At 40.1% G+C, this 16,140-nt stretch overlaps 1 protein-coding gene across 1 annotated transcript; it reads right to left on the reverse strand.

Moving 5' to 3' along the window:
• Positions 1-13,757: 13,757 nt before the first annotated feature.
• On the reverse strand, positions 13,758-15,633 carry MC4R (melanocortin 4 receptor). The gene is made up of 2 exons (XM_032117227.1): positions 15,312-15,633; positions 13,758-15,163 (listed from the first exon to the last, which is right to left on the reverse strand). The coding sequence occupies exon 2, from the start codon at positions 15,078-15,080 to the stop codon at positions 14,085-14,087; it is 996 nt and encodes a 331-aa protein (XP_031973118.1). The 5' UTR covers positions 15,081-15,163; positions 15,312-15,633; the 3' UTR covers positions 13,758-14,084.
• Between the last annotated feature and the right edge of the window lie 507 nt (positions 15,634-16,140).

A 16,140-nucleotide genomic window follows, 5' to 3' on the forward strand; every position in this document is an offset into this window, starting at 1 on the left:
ATTTCAAAGAAATTCAGCTTCCACTGTTTCAGTACTAATAACAACTACTTTATATATATATATATTTACACCCTTTCACCAAATTATCTAGATATTATTTACTCTAGAAGTAATCTTTGAGATGGAGTTTGTCTATTGTACCTCTGTAAAGCGCTTAGTACAGTGGGTTCCAATATGGTTGCAGGATTTGGGAGGTAATGTAACAAATATTTCCTCTTTAAATAAAATGAAGTTAAATAAAACTCTCAATAGACATGCAGAGCAGTTAATCTATTTTATATTTTGTTTTACAGACAAGAAAATAGGACACAGGGAGGGCTAAATCACATGAAAGTGGTCATAATTTTGTGGGATCACTTATCCAATCTACTGTATCACTAGGAAAGTTTTGCAGAGCTCTCACATCCCTGGGGTTGAGCAGGGATGGAAAGTTTGTATTAAACCAAAACAAACTCAGATATGCTTGAAAATTGTTGAAGACTTCAATATCCCAAAACAGATGAGCACAGATTCGACGTGATGATGCTTTTGGGACAACTGAGATTCATGCAATATACTTAAAATAATCTACTGCAGACTTATTCTAGTCAACAACACAACCCCATAGGGCTGTTGCAGCAAGAGTTCTAAATTGCACTGATGTTATGGCCAAAAATCTAATAAATAAAGGAACTGCTTGAAAGTTGAAATGTATTTCTTACTTTTGCACTTCTGGCTCTACTAAGATTCTTGTAGGTAGCACCTGGGAGTATGTTGGGAATATAACTAAAATGCTTGTCAGGTCTCTGAAATGCTGAAACCATGAAATGCTGCAGATATGGTAGCAAAGAAAATGTGGATGCTAATGACAGCCAAGTAAATTAACCAGTAAAAGTAGTGCAAAGGACACCTTAGAAAAATAGGTAATATTTCCTGAATCAAGTTGCATTGTAACCTTTCTTTTAAAATTAATTTTGAGGGCAGATTTCAGCAAAGTACATTTTTTAGTGTAATTAGAAGCCAGGTTCTCATTAGAAGCAATCATTAAACTATCTGTAAATAGGAAAGTGGATGCTTTTCTGCTTATTTCTAGTGTTTTATTGTTCTGTACCTACCAAAATTAGCACTGGTTAAATATCAGAACTTTTGTTAACAAAGTAAGTAAATTAAGTAAATTTAAGTAAGTAAATTTCTCTAAATTGAATCTCTATTTCTAGCACAAGAGATTACAGTCACATTCCTTATACTGTCTTAATTGTTCAACTTGTTTAGGTATCAGCCCTTTCAGAAGTTGAAACCCTTACTAATTTCAGGCCACTTAATCTTAAAATTCGCCTTGGAACTAAATTTTGTCTGTGTTTCCTTTATAGAGCAACACTAAATGGAAGCTCAGAAGCTCATCTTATGCTATTTGGACTGGTAATGTCCAAGCATTATGCGATCTCTGGAGCACAGTAATAGGCTGGAAGCATGACTGAAAAGTCCTTCAGGAGCTGATAGACCTCCCCGGTTTCACAGACAAATGCTCTGTGTATTATATTTCATAGGACATGAAACTGTGAAAATCATTCATCACCTGGATCCTGAAACTGCAATTCCTCGCAGTCATTTAGAGATCTCAGCTAAGACTGCCAAATTTTTGAGAGGGACATTTTTGACAGGGACTGCACAGTCTCTTGCAGGATTACTATAAAGCCAGACTATTCCTCAAGCTATGCAAAGCCTGTGAAAAAAGAAAACAACTTCACACATTTTCTTTCTCAAACAGATTTTAAAAATCAGTTTCTTTGTTTAAAAATATTGCTGGTTCTCATTATTTCATTGGTATTGCAGAGATGTAATTGAAAAAGGAATTGACCATTGCCCTGAACTGCAAACTCATTAAACTAATACTGTGTCTGTGGCATATAAAACAGTATCTCCAGCTGCCTCAATCACCAAGGGTTATGCTTTAGGAATTTTCTGTTGTGAGTCAGGATAGGCAGCAAGACAACACAGTCTTTGCAGTGTCACCTACTGAAGAGGTGGCCACCTTTCCTTTCCTGGTAGATATAGAGCTTGGAGAGGGCAGCACAAGTTGAATGATGGAAAAGTCTGGAGGTGTCACCGAAGAAACTAAGCATGTGAGCCAAAAGATATGCTGCTTTGTAATGAATTCTTTTAGAAATGCAGCTGTTTAATACAACCAGAATGAAATTCTTCACCTAGCACAGGACACAGGAATGCTTTCTTTCCACTGGCATACTACCTCTCAGGAATTAAAATGTTTAAACTGTGTGCCAAAAGTTTGCCATCTCAGTACAAACATGTGACAGATAAGATTGGTTTTGTTTGTGTTTTTGTTTTGTCTGGTCTGGTTTTATGCTTTGTATGTGTTATGGATAGAGAGTTAGATGGAGGGATTTATAAGTTAAGAAGTTTTATAGGTCTGATGTCAAAGAGCAGCTTCTGCTCCTGTTTGTCAGGCACTGGACTTGCTTCCCTGGAAACTCTTCAGTAACCAGAGCTCTTTCAGCTGTCCTGAGGGTGCATCTTATGATGCAGTTAACATCTAGCATTAAAACATTTGGCATTTCTAAATTAGTTCTCACCCCTGAAACTACTGTTGCTCACATTAGTACCCCAGAACACTCATTCTGAAAAAGTGAGAATGAAACACAGATAAATTAATTATAAGGTAAGATCAATCAGGTACAAAGATTCTCTACGTAGTATTTCAAGAGACTTAAGGTAGAGTTACCTGGCCTACAAAAATGTTTCCCTCTCAGATGTATTTTTGCCCTTCTAATTAGAGGTTTCCAGGATATTTAAACCCTTTTAAGAATCTGAGCTAATAAAAGGGAAAATATTATTTTAAAAAAAAAAAGGCAAAAATACAGAATCTTCATTCTGCAGTCCCAGCATCCAATTAGAAAAAAAGAGCGCATGTGTTTTGAAAGATATGCCAAGTTTTACCTCCTTGTATCACCTTCATGTGTTCCTTCATGACATTAAAACAGAAAATGGCCTCTACAACAAAAAGTGCTATAAGCTGAAGTTGGAGCCACCAGGTAATAGCTTACTGTACAGGTAGCAATTCACTGTGAGCCTAAGTAGCTGTCAGATTTATAGAAGCAATATTATTCTGATGAGGTGGGTTTAGTTAATTTTTTACCTAAATCACATCCAATCTTTTTGAGGCTGCTCCTTTGTTAAAACAGAGGTTATAGCAACAGTGTCATAGAAAGATGTTTGATGGCTTTAAACCAGAAAATGAATGAAAGAACACATACAAATGTCTTTTCTTACCCCCGTCATCATCATTAGGAAGTTAAATGTTTACAGCTGAGATTTCCTGGCCATCAGTGAAGGCACTGCAACAGAAAAGAGGGATCCCAAAGACACACCATAACTCCTGGCTGCATTTTGAATTCCTTCATTAGGCAGCAGACAGAACAAATCAGGAAGTTTCACTGACATTATTTAGGGGAATGAAGATAAGAATATATGATGACTACAGTATTCAGGTTAAGAAACAAAAGCTCAGAAGGCAAGAATATAGACCAAGAGTAACTCAGAGCCTCTTGTCTTAAATAAGCACTTAATGATTTTGTAGTAAATTACATTTTTCCACAGAAAAATTATTTTCTTATTTCTTAAAGCAACAAAGAAAGGTAAGAAAGGCTGTGAATGTATTTTACTTCTTCTTTCCATATCCTGCAGGAAAACTGAGGCCTTATGAAGACACATTTTCACAGTGTATCATCAGGCACCGGCTGGCTAACCTGCCATATCCACAATATCTTGTGGGGGGAAGATTGTAGAACACAAATTCAAAACTCTGCTTTCTTTTGTTTACCCAGAGATACAAGGAACTGCTCAGCTCCCTGAGCATCTCTTTGGAATTTCCTGAGCTCAGAACATCCTTCTAGATGGCAGTTAAAATTTATGTTTTTCAGAGTAAATTAAAGTTTTCCATTAAGCACCTACACTTTCATCCCTTGAGTGTCCCAACATTTGAATAGCAATCACAAGACTGAAGCAAAAGATGGATGAAGATGGCAGGTGAACCTTCCATGTTTGAGATCAAGCTCCATGATTGATGAAGCATTGAAACCAATTGTAATTACTTCTGTGACAGGTGGCTATGCTGGCAGTGTTAAAATATAGAAATTTGAAGTGATAGCTCTTCCCAAAGTATCTCTGTGGTTGCAAATTACAATGCTCAGTGATAATACAGATAAAGTGTCACTTACTGGTTTAATATTTCTTGCATGTAAAAAGCTACTTCCACAGTTATTAACTATTTATTTGAAGTGACAGTAGAAGCAACTTGAGAGGGGACGTGTGTATTTTATCCCAGTTAGAAAGGAGATAAATCATAGAGTCATAAAATCATAGAGTGGTTTGGTTGGAAGGGACCTTTAAGACCATCTAGTTCCAACCCCTCTGCCACGGCGTGGGACACCTTCCACTAGAACAGATTGCTCAGAGTCCCATCCAACCTGGCCTTGAACACTTCCAGCCACAGGGCATCCACAGCTTCTTGGGGCAACCTCTTCCAGTGTCTCACCACTCTCACAATAAAGCATTTCCTCCTAATATCTAGCCTAAATCTATTCTCTTTCAATTTAAAGCCATCACCCCTTGTCCTTTCACTACCTGCCCTTGTAAAAAGCCTCTCTCCACCTTAATTGTAGGGTCCCTTCACGTACTGGAAGGCCAGAATTAGGTAACCCCAAACCCCTTCCAGGCTGAGCAAACCCAGTTATGTCAGCCTCTTCTCACAGGAGAGGAGCTCCATCCTTCTAATTATTTTGATGGCCTCCTCTGGACTTGCTCCAATAGGTCCTCGTCCTTCCTGTGCTGGGCATCTCAGAGCTGGATGCCGCACTCCACGTGGGATCTCACCAGAGCAGAGTAGAGGGGTAGAATCACCTGCTGGCCATGTTGCTTTTGATGTAGTCCAGGATTCCATCAGCTTTTTCATCAGTAAACTTCATTTGGCTCATTAAAACAGCTTCCTACACTCTGCCTCTAAAAGCCCCTATCTAAATTTCACTTAATAAGACAGCATCTTATTTACTTCATGGATTTGACTCCCATAGACAAATCAAAAAATCCCAATTATTTGAAGGGAGAAATGAACTCTTCATCCCATTAGCGGTATCATTTTTCAATATCTGCACACAACCAAATTATGTGGTGTAAAGCATCATGAACATTTCAGTTCTATGCAGACCATCACGACATTTCTTTCAGAGCTAAAATTGTTGAGATCAAAAGAATCTCCAAAGTTGGGAGTGGATCATGGTGCCCTGTTTGCAATTCTGTGTTTGATAACTAAGGCACTGCATGTGGCAGAAGTGACTGAGGTTTCATAAAGTGACCACAATATTTGAATACTCAAAGGATATTTGAGCATTCAGGATATTTAGCTACACAGAGAATCCTAACTGTGTGGCATCCAAAATCAGAGATATTAAGTTCTCTATGGCTGGTATTCAGAAGTAGTTAAAGCCTTTTTAAAACTTATCTAATATCTGGCTAAAAATATATGTATTTTATGACATGCACAGGGTGTATAAAGTTCCATACCCCTTTCATTTTAGTGCAGGTCTTATTACTGACAAAGCTCTTACTGGGACAATACTTCTGAAGTTGGTACAAAGATGTATGTGAAACATGGCCCCTTCAGAGGCCTGTAAGAGCATTAAATCATCTTTAGAAAATAACCTGAACTAAAATCAAACTAGTTTGCTCAGATTTTACCTCTGAGTTTTTACCAATGCCCCATTCTCCTTAGCCAGACAAGTGTTATCCATTGCTTTCAGGGAAGGAAACAGCCTGGGTCACCTGGTTCCTCCAAGGTAGTGAGAAATACGGGATTTCCTGAAGGAATACTTCACAGATATGGATTCTCCATGCTGGGGCCAGAACAGAATTTGCAGTCCAAATCCATAGTTTAATCTCCCTTGAAATGCCCAAATGTTGGGTATTGCATTCCTGATATGCAAGCAGATTTTCAAGTCTGAAAGAAGTTGTTTGAAAAACAATGAAATGGGTCATCTCTTGCTTCAGCTGACCCCTCAGAAGATTCACCATGCCTTTGCCTTGGGCAGCTGTTTGGTGGTGGATAGTCCCAAACTGATTGCTACCAGTGTACACAGGTACAAATAAGGAGAATTTCTACCAGCAATACCTTTAATATTGCATGGAATAACATCCTGTTTGACCAGGAGACAATTCTTACGGAGAACCACAATCCTTGTCTTAGAGGGGTAATTAGGTTTGTCTGTATTATTTTGAGCACTGTACTTCCTTGGGTGAAGCTGAAGATAATAATAATAGGAAAGAAATTATATTCACCTCATCTCCCCAGCAAAAACTTTACGATAATAAGTAAAGATTTATTTTTATCCAACCTGCATTATTTGCCTTTGTCTTCATCCAGGAAGGATGAAGGGTTTTTTTCAGCCAGGATTCTTTTCCAGTTTTACTGTGGTTGCTTGTGTATTCAGAGAATTTGAAGAATCAGTGATTATGTATGGCGTACACTCTAAGAGGACTTTCAATGCCTTAGTGTAAAAAGCCTGGAGTCAGTCAGAACTTGACATGTTATTGTACAGGCATTTAAATCTCTGGACAGATAGCTGCATAGTTCCTGTTTTCCAGAAAGCTTCCAGACTCGCTTGAAAAAGGCTAAATTGGGAATGTGTGGAAAGTGATTACCTCAATGGTAGCAGTTTAATTTTTTTTTTTTTTTAATTCAGACATCTTCTTTTGTTTCTCCTTTCCTGCAGAAAACAAAGCCTGACATTTTTTTCATAAATCAGCTTTCAGGCTGTACTGAATATAACTTTAGAAACCTCACTGGGTGTTTTTTATGATGTACTTGAGGGGCGTATGTTGAACTCTGCATGATCTGAGCTTGCATGAGAAGAAATCTCAGAACTGCACAGAGATGATGCAAGCGAAGATGTTTTTATAGCAAATATTGTATGTTCATAATATGTTTTAATTCCTCTGCACTTCAAAATGGTTACTGCAGATTATTGCCAGAATAAGGTGTTCTGTTTATGCTCTGCTGGTAGTTGCTCCAAATGTATTTGGACTTCTGTTTGTTTACTCACCCACTGCCTTTTACAAAGAATAAATCTCTAATAAGCTACTGCAGGTTTGTTTCAAAAATATTAAAGTACAGCAAATTGCACACCTACATGATTTTCGGTTTTCTTTTGGCCAGCTGGAAGACTATGTAAATGACTTTTTATCAATGCATGGCTCAACATAAGCAAGCTTTACAATGGACCCTCTGCTCACAGGGGGAATGCAGCCTCATCTGTGGGTCCTGCAGGGCTGTGTCCAGAGGGGTGTGCCAGGGACAGAACTCGGGTACATAAAGGATTATCTGAGCATCAGTTAGGGAAAGTGGATAGTTTAGAGGATTGAAACAATAGAAATAAGATAGGGTTCAACAGTACAACGTTCAAAGACGTTAATTCAGAAGCTGGTAACAGATTTTGAACCTCTAGAGTGAGAGCTCTTCAGCAGGAAAGAGCCTAAGAAAGGGAGCATTTTGTGCTGATTAGTTCCTCTCAGGGAAAAATATCAAAACACAAAAGAGACACTGCGAACATGAAAGAGGTCTATGATTTAGGTGAGGAGTTTTCTGTGAAACTTATCTAAAATGTACAGAGTGGTGTGACTCGACCTGACATGCTGCTGACAGTTTTGTCCCCTGCCATGTTGTGCCCAGAACAGGTGCCCTGGTAATGATGGCAGCACTGGGGGGCTGCCCTGAGCCTGACCCAGCCAATTCCAGCAGCTCCAGCTGCCCCAGCACAGGGCACAGCTGAGCCCCTCGGCCACACTGGGACGGGTGTTTCCCTGTGGCCCATGGGAAAGCCCCAGGATGGAGCAGGGAAAAGCGTGAGGAGGAAGAAGTGTCAGAGAGGAGCAGCTCCCCATTCTCCATCCCCCTGCACTGCTGAGGGGGAGGAGGGAGAGGAGTTGGGAGTGAAGGAGTGAGGTTGTAGCTGAGAAGAAGCACTGAGGAAGAAGGGTGTTATTTTAGTGTTTGTATTTTTTTCCCACCAGCCGAATTACTAAGTAAACATTGTAATTTGGCATAAATTAAGTTCATTATTCCCAAATCAAGTCTGTTTTGTCTGTGATAGTGATAGGTAAGTGATAATCCTGTTTTCATGCAGACCTGCAAGCTTTCTCATTCCTGTTCTTCCTGTTTTCTCCCCTCGTCCCACTCATGGGGCATGGGCAAGCAACTGGGTGGGGTTTTGCTGTTGAGCAAAGGCAACCCCACCATACAGACAGGGGATGACTAGTATAACTCAGATGTATGGCAGTCCAGAAATACACAAATACAGAAATAGACCAAGCATGAAGGCTAATAACTGCAAAAAATTAACAATATTTGCAAGGGAGAAAAAGCAGTAAAAGCAGAACAGAGGAATACTTTTACATTAAAAACTTGAAGGGGGTGATCTGAAAATGTCTTTGTAAATGCACAGAGTGAGCAAACATATGGAAAGGAGTTAGGAAAGCAGAACCATTAGGGGGAAAAAAGGAAAAAAGCCAAGCAGGATCAATTCATAACCTGGCTTATATGACAATGAGCATCTGTAGTAGTAGTAGAGGGTTCCTATGACATGTTAAGTGTTTTTTTAGTAAGTAACAGAAGTATTTTATCCAAAGGGAAAACTTTAGGATAGTTGAGATATGATGAAAGGGATCAGAATATTAATTTAAAATCTAAGGTAATTTCTGGATGAACAATGAAGATTTCATGCCCAAGGGCATGAAATAGTTCCTTCCAGTAGGATTGAGACTGCAATTCTTATGCAAGCCTATAAACAACACAGGGTATTATTAATAACATCAGGACCAAGTTCTTCACAGAATTAAGTCTGAGGAGGAAGGAGGCCCCAATAAAGACACTGTATAATAGGATCAGTTTAACAGCAACTGAGTAATTTTAGGATTACATTAATAACATGTACTCCACACATCTCTTAAAGGCATAACTGAAGGCATTGAGGCGTTGCTGTGCATTTAATAATGTGAATCTATCAGAGCATTTCTCCTTGCTTCCAGATAACATCATGTTTCAGGTATAAAAGGGATTTTGGATCATCATTCAAAATCTCCTGTACTGAGACCAACTACAGCCTCTAAGTGCTTTTTGGAGTCTTTTGCATTGCTCTAAAACTACTTCAAATCTAAATAGATGTCTTGAAGACATTTGTCTTCTCTTGTCTTGTCTTCTCTTGAAGAAGAAAGACACTTCCTTCAAAAGTTTTGTATGTAACATTAGAGGCACTTATTGCGAAAATGTGGAGAACACTACCTTCAATTTCCAGCTCAGGAAAAGACTTCATTCTAGGAGGATGAACAAATCCATTAGCTCCTTTTTTTCAGCAGAAGTGAAAATGTAAATCCTAACGCCTGTAAAGTGGAGACAAAACCATTTCCTTGCCACAGAGGAACATGCCATTGCTACTGTATTGGGTTTGCATCAACAAGCATTGGTAGCAGAGAGTCTACAGGGGTGGCTTCTGTAGAAGCTGCCAGAAGCTTCCTCCAGGTCTGGCAGAGCCAAGGCCAGCTGGCTTCAGGACAGACCTGTCGCTGGCCAAGGCTGAGCTAGTTAGAAACAATGGCAACTCCTCTGTGACAACATATTTAAGAAGAAGAAAAGAAGTTACTGTGCAGATCTAATTGAGGCCAGAGAAGACAGGAATGAGAATATGTGTGAGGAACAACTCTGCAGATACCAAGGTAAGTGGAGAAGGAGGGGCAGGAGGTGCTCCAGGTGCTGAAGCTGAGATTCCCCTGCAGCCTGTGGTGCAGACCATGGTGAGGCAGCTGTGCCCCTGCAGGCCATGGAGGTCCATGGGAGTGCAGAGATCCACCTGCAGCCCCTGGAGGAGACCCACACTGGAGCAGGTGGATGCCCAAAAGAGGGCTCTGAATCTGTGGGAAGCCCATGCTGGAGCAGACTCCTTGCAGGGACCTGTGGAGAGAGGAGCCCCCACAGGAGCAGGTTTCCTGGTAGGACTTGTAACCCAGTGGAGTGTGGCATTTAAGTAAAATCTTATAAAATGAAGGCCTTGTTGCCTTTGTAAAATTATGGTTCAGGTCTGTTACTTCAGCTAGAGAAGGACTGTGAGAAAAGTCTGTGAGAAGAAAAACAATTAGTTATTACCCATGAGAATGTAGTATCAACGAAGCAAGAAAGTAAAGAGTAGAAGGAGAAAACAGCAACATATCTGCACCTGTTATTTTTCTGAATGCTTGAATGCTTATGCTATAGGTAGCCAATGGTAGTATATTGAAGTTAATAATAGCCAATGAGTCTATTGTAGTAGTTTAGCAGCCAATGAATCTGTAACACGAATGATAACATACAAGAAGTGTATTAAAGAGGCTGCTTTGTTTAATAAATGGCTTTTTGGCCCTTGAAAGAGGCACTGTCTGTGTGTGTCGTGACCGCCCCAACAGCAACAGTGGAGGACCCACGCTGGAGCAGGCTGTGCCTGAAGGACTTCACCCTTGGAAGAGTGACCCAGGCTGGAACAGTTTGTGGAGAACTGTTGCCTGTGGGATGGACTCACATTGGAGAAGGTCATGGAGAACTGTCTCCTGTGGGAGGGACCCCATGGTGCAGCAGGGGAAGGACTCCTCTCCCTGAGCAGTGGCAGGAACAACATGTGACGCACTGAGCACAACCCCCATTCCCTGTTTCCCTGCTCCACTCTGGGAAGGAGGTAGAGCTGGGAGGGAGTGAGGAAGGGAGGGTGGAGGGAAGGTGTTTTTAAGGTCTTATTTTACTTCTCATTATCCCACTCTGATTTTGTTAGTAATAAATTCAGTTAATATCTCTAATTTGAGTCTGTTTTGCTCATGAACAAATCACTCATGAGTGATCTCTCCTGGTCCTTAACTCATGAACCCTTCATTACATTTTGTCTCCCCTGTCCAGCTGCAGAGAGGAAGGAGAAAGCAGCTTTGGTGCGTGCCTGGCATCCAGCCAGGGTCAGCCCACTGCAGTTAGTTAACATGACCAAAATGCTAACTGCTAAAGCAATTACAGTCCCAGTCATTTAAAGAAAGAAATCACATTTTCTTGGAAGATTTTCAAATAGAAGAACAAAGCTCCAGAAAATTGACTGTGGAAAATAATCCTCCACTCCTCCCACACTCCAACAAGCTAGATTAATTTATTTATGTTTCACAACAATAATTTCTATGGTTCTGGCAAACTGATTCAGCTACTCAGAAGAAACAGACTATTTTAGAATAGGAAAATTATCTATGTAGCAGGTGTTCCAGCAATTTCAATGAATTACACTCTCCAAAATGATACCATGAAACGAAAAAGTCCTCTTTAATTAAAAACTCAATCTTAAAAAAGTATGTGTATACATTTACCTTTATGAAATAAACAGGGGAGTGCTACTAAGCAGTCTCAGAGCTGCTAAAGCTCTAGAATAAGCTAATCTTAAAAATTATATTTATAAATGAAATTTAGAGCCTCATGGGGTCACAACTGTCTTGATTAGTCTTAGTCCAAACAAGCATAAAAAAGATACTGGGTTTTTTTGAAACTATAAGAAAACCATTGCCAAAACACAGCCTCTTCAGAATTCAGAGGTGTCTGTTCTTTGTACATCTTCAGGGGAGAAACAGACACTTTCAAGGTAAGGTTCAGAGCACCTACGGTAGTACCTTGCTCTTTGGACAATTTCCACAGGGGTCTCTCTGTACCCATGAACTAAAAAAGGAAAAGCTGGAGCCCCCATTATCACAATTTACAGTCCTAAAATATCTATAGAAAGTGAGGCAAAGCAAAGATCAAGTACGATTTGTGCCTAGTTCAAACTGGCATCAGCATTTTCTTTCATTACTAACTAAGCATTTTTGTATCATGTCTTGTGGGAAAAGAAAAGGCCTTTAGTAAAGTCCACTGGATTTTTGGATGGAATACTAATTTAAATACATTCATTGCTTTCTCTGCTTGAACTTTAATTCTACTTCTTTGACATTTTTTATTCTTAGTGGAACCAGGTATTATTGAAACATTTATAGTTTCTTTCAGAAGAAAACAGTAGAGCGAATGTAGTAAATATATTTCAACATCTTTCACACTGCAACCATTATGATGTAAAAATATCACTTATTAAAGCTGAGAAAAGGCAATAGTGGTGTGTTGCAAGCAGCATGGTCCATGGATTGGCCCAAGCAGAAGAGCAGACAGTAGGAGACCTGATTTTGGTGCTTCTGGTCCACCAAGGGACTTGGATGCACAAAGTCAAATGATTTTCTTGCTCTTCCTGTAAATAGTTGAAGTTAAAAACACTAAGACCCACCTTAAATCCTTCATGCTCTTTAACAGAGGACCAAATGTCATGGTTTTACAATATCCTGAAAAGTTACTCACAACTGAAAGATCAGCTTCAGTCTGGAGAACCTGAGATAGCAAACATTGGCCTCTTTGAATGGCTTTTATTTTATGTTTTTCTTTAATGAAGAAACAAGCAACTAGAGAGAACAATATGTTTCCAAGAAAATAAATAGTGCTGATTATCCTGTTTTTCATCCATTCACTGTTCATCTTGATGAAATCAAGCATTCACGATCAAAACCTGAGTTGTGTTTTACTTTAAATTTTGAGGTTTTAAATCAGATCTTTCCAGATCTTCTACAGGTTTTCAGTATGTTTTATACTTTCTGGGAATAAATAAATAAATTATTTTTTCTTTGTCCTTACATAGAGGCTGATACCATCAAGATGTTAAGGGACATCTTCGTGGAATCCTGTGTAGTCACGTTTATACTTTAAACGTCTCCAAAAGTGCTAATACCAGGGACCTGAGGTCCTTAGAACAGCCTGAGGAGAGAGTGGAATTTCAGGCTGAAACTGAGAACACATGGATTGAATTCAAGCAGCTGCCAGATGCAGAGCTTGAGTAACCAGACTCATCAGCAGGCACTCATTCCATGTGATAGCATTGCCCCTCCAAAGCCCATACGCTCCACAGTATGGGTTGAGGTGCTCAGACCAAATTAACACCTTCCTTGACTCCTGTGTAAAGATCCTGGCAGTGGATCACATCTGCTAACACCACACTTCAGAACAGAGGGCAGCTTGTTTTCAACAAGGATGTATTTTCATCTGGAGCACAGAGTCCTTATTCCCCACAGCACCTCAGAACAAGGACTGAATGTTCCAGTTGAACTTGCCTCTTTATCTGGTAAATCTCTCAGTGAATTTTTACACTGCTGCTGGCACTGTCAAAGTTAATACTGTACCTGTTTCATGGCCAAATGGAGGGAGCTAGTCTACCTGAATGCCAGTCTAGCAGATATATCCAGGACTACCTGATGCTCCAGGGAGCAATTTAAACTTTGCAAAAAGGTACTCTCAGACATACAGCAATCATCATCTTGAAAACAAACCTAGCCCAAAGCCGAAGCACTCAACTGGCTGTGTAGCAAGTGTTTGAAAAATCTTCTTGTGGTCAATAACTGTAACAAAGAACAGAATTCCTGCTGTGAAGCAAAAAAAAGGGTTCAAAATGAATAAATACAATTTTTGGTTTCACTAGCCTTTCTGAAAAATCTGCTTTCTAATTCCAAAGAACATTTAATCCACTAATGTAGAAGCATATGTTCTATTCTTAGCTGTTAATTAATGTTAATTAATGTAGTGGATAGCTATAATTACTTCAAAAGAATAAGGAACAATATCAGCCAATAGGTAGTGTAAGTCAGGCAGGATATTTATTTTGTCAGCAACTGGAATATACAGCTGCTCATGTTTGTTAGTATTTCACATTCAACATTACATTTATTTGCTTACTTACAAACTGGTATGAAGTGCTATTTCTCTTTCCAGCCAAATAAATTACAAACTATAGACATCATAAACATTATACAGAAATATGAATTCCATGTGAATGGGACACAAAAATGAGAGGGAGGGGACACAGAAAGAGGTGCTCACTCTTAAAGATTTAAACCAAATTCTGCTGAGAAAGAAGATCCGAAGGCTTGGAAATCTGTGCTGCCTGTTGTGCACACAGTAACATACCCATCCATTCGGTTTAATATTTGCCAGGGAAATCACAAAGCCCTCTCAGGCTACAGCAGCATATAATCTCCTTGAACGTTTTCCTGAGCTCCTGACTCCGGAATGCATAGATAAGTGGATCAATGATGGAATTGCACATGATGAGGATGAGGTAGAAGTTAAAGTGGGACATGAAGCACACACAGTAAGGGTTGTAGGGGCAGGAGATGTAGAAAATCAGGTGTAGGAAAAATGGAGCCCAGCATACAACAAAAACTCCAATCAGGATGGTGAGAGTGATGGCCCCTTTCATGTTGGCCCCTTGGCGAACAGGGCCAGTTCCTGGAAGAACAGCAATCTTTTTTATGTGCATACGAGCCATCATAAACATGTGGACATAGAGGGATGCCATGAGAATGAGCATAGTGAAGAACATGCTGATAAGGCAGATGATGACAACACTGCTGTCAGAGTAAATGATGAACAAAATGCCTGAGACTGTGCAAGCAGCCCAGATGCACGTGATGATAACCCCTACACGCTTCACTGTCATGATATTATGATACTGGAGGGCGTAAAAGATAGTAAAGTACCTGTCCACTGCTATTGAGAGAAGACTGCAAATTGATGCAAGCAAGGAACTGCAAATGACCGAGTCGATGACATTGTCAATGTTTATGGTAAAGCTCTGTGCATCTGTGTCTGTATTGTTTAGCAGCGTGATGACAATGGTTTCTGATCCATTAGATACACTCACTAGCATGTCAGCCACTGCCAAGCTACAGATGAAGAAGTACATGGGCGAATGGAGGTTCTTGTTCTTGGCTATCGCCACAATGACCAAGACGTTCTCCAGCAAGCTGATGATGCCCAGAGTCACAAACACTTCGGGGGATACAAAGAGTTGCTCGTAGCAGCCTCCTGAGGAGTGGCCCTTTTCATTGGGCTCACTGGCTCCTCCATGCAGTCTGTAGCTGTGGTTCCAGAAATGGAGAGGCTGGTGTGTCCCACGATGCTGGGTGAAATTCATCTTATGGAGATCCCTTTCGGCTTCCTGCTTTTAAAACTCCTGTTCCTTTTGCATTCCTTTGAAAACCTTATTTGGCTTTTCAGCTTGAGAAAAAAAAAAAAGAAAAATAAGCTAGGACCGAGGCAGGCAGCAGTTCAGAACACTTTGACTACTGTGAAAAAATAAGATTTCAGACTCAGAAGAACTGTTTACACCCTGACAGACACAGTTTCTGATCATCATCACATTTACCTTGGTGATATATGTCACAGAGTCCCAACAGTCTCTATGTTTGCATCAGATTCTCCCCTATGGTCAGTTCCTGTTTAGTTCACTGGGATGCTGCAAGGCTTTTTTTGGTCCTTTCCATTAAAGAGATCCGATCATAAAATGCCCAGGTGACTGCTGCAGAGCAGGAACTATTTTCAAACTGCAAGCACCAGTCTTGCTGTCAGGCAGTGCATGCTGGCTGCCTGTTTTACCGTGTGTGGAAGAGAAAAAATATTCAGGGCACTCTCCGCCTCTGCTTTTCTTTCCAGCCAATGGGACTCAGGAGCTGCAGAAAGTGGAGGGGTTGCTGATTCCGAGCCTCTGTGAAACATCACACAGCACTGTGGATTCAGATGCAGCACAAGTTACCAGTAGCTACAGGAAAGCAGATGGACTTTGTGAGATTTGTGTCTCTTCTTTGGCTTCTCAAAATAATATTTCAATACTGATTTTCAATTAGCAAACTTACAGTACTGTACTAGCAATCTTACAGAATTCTTACAGCTGAACTAACGGATTTTATTTTTCAGACTGTGATTTACTCTCGCTCCTTCTGCGGCACAAACTTGTTCTGCCTTGTATGTGTGGCAAAATAAGGACAGGGAAGGGAGGAAAAGAACATATATTTCCTCTTGGTTCTCTCTCCCAAGTCCCCTTTGTCTTGCTACTTTTCTATGCCATAGCTGTCCGTTTCCAAGATGTGTTGCAAGGTTGCATTTTACTCCCCAATAAGCTTCTTAAAATTTTTAAGCAATGAAGATAATATAAGGACCAAAACCAACATGAGTCAAATTCACAAATGGCTTAATAA

The sequence above is a fragment of the Corvus moneduloides genome, chromosome 1 (assembly GCF_009650955.1).
Source record: "Corvus moneduloides isolate bCorMon1 chromosome 1, bCorMon1.pri, whole genome shotgun sequence".
Taxonomy (NCBI): domain Eukaryota; kingdom Metazoa; phylum Chordata; class Aves; order Passeriformes; family Corvidae; genus Corvus; species Corvus moneduloides.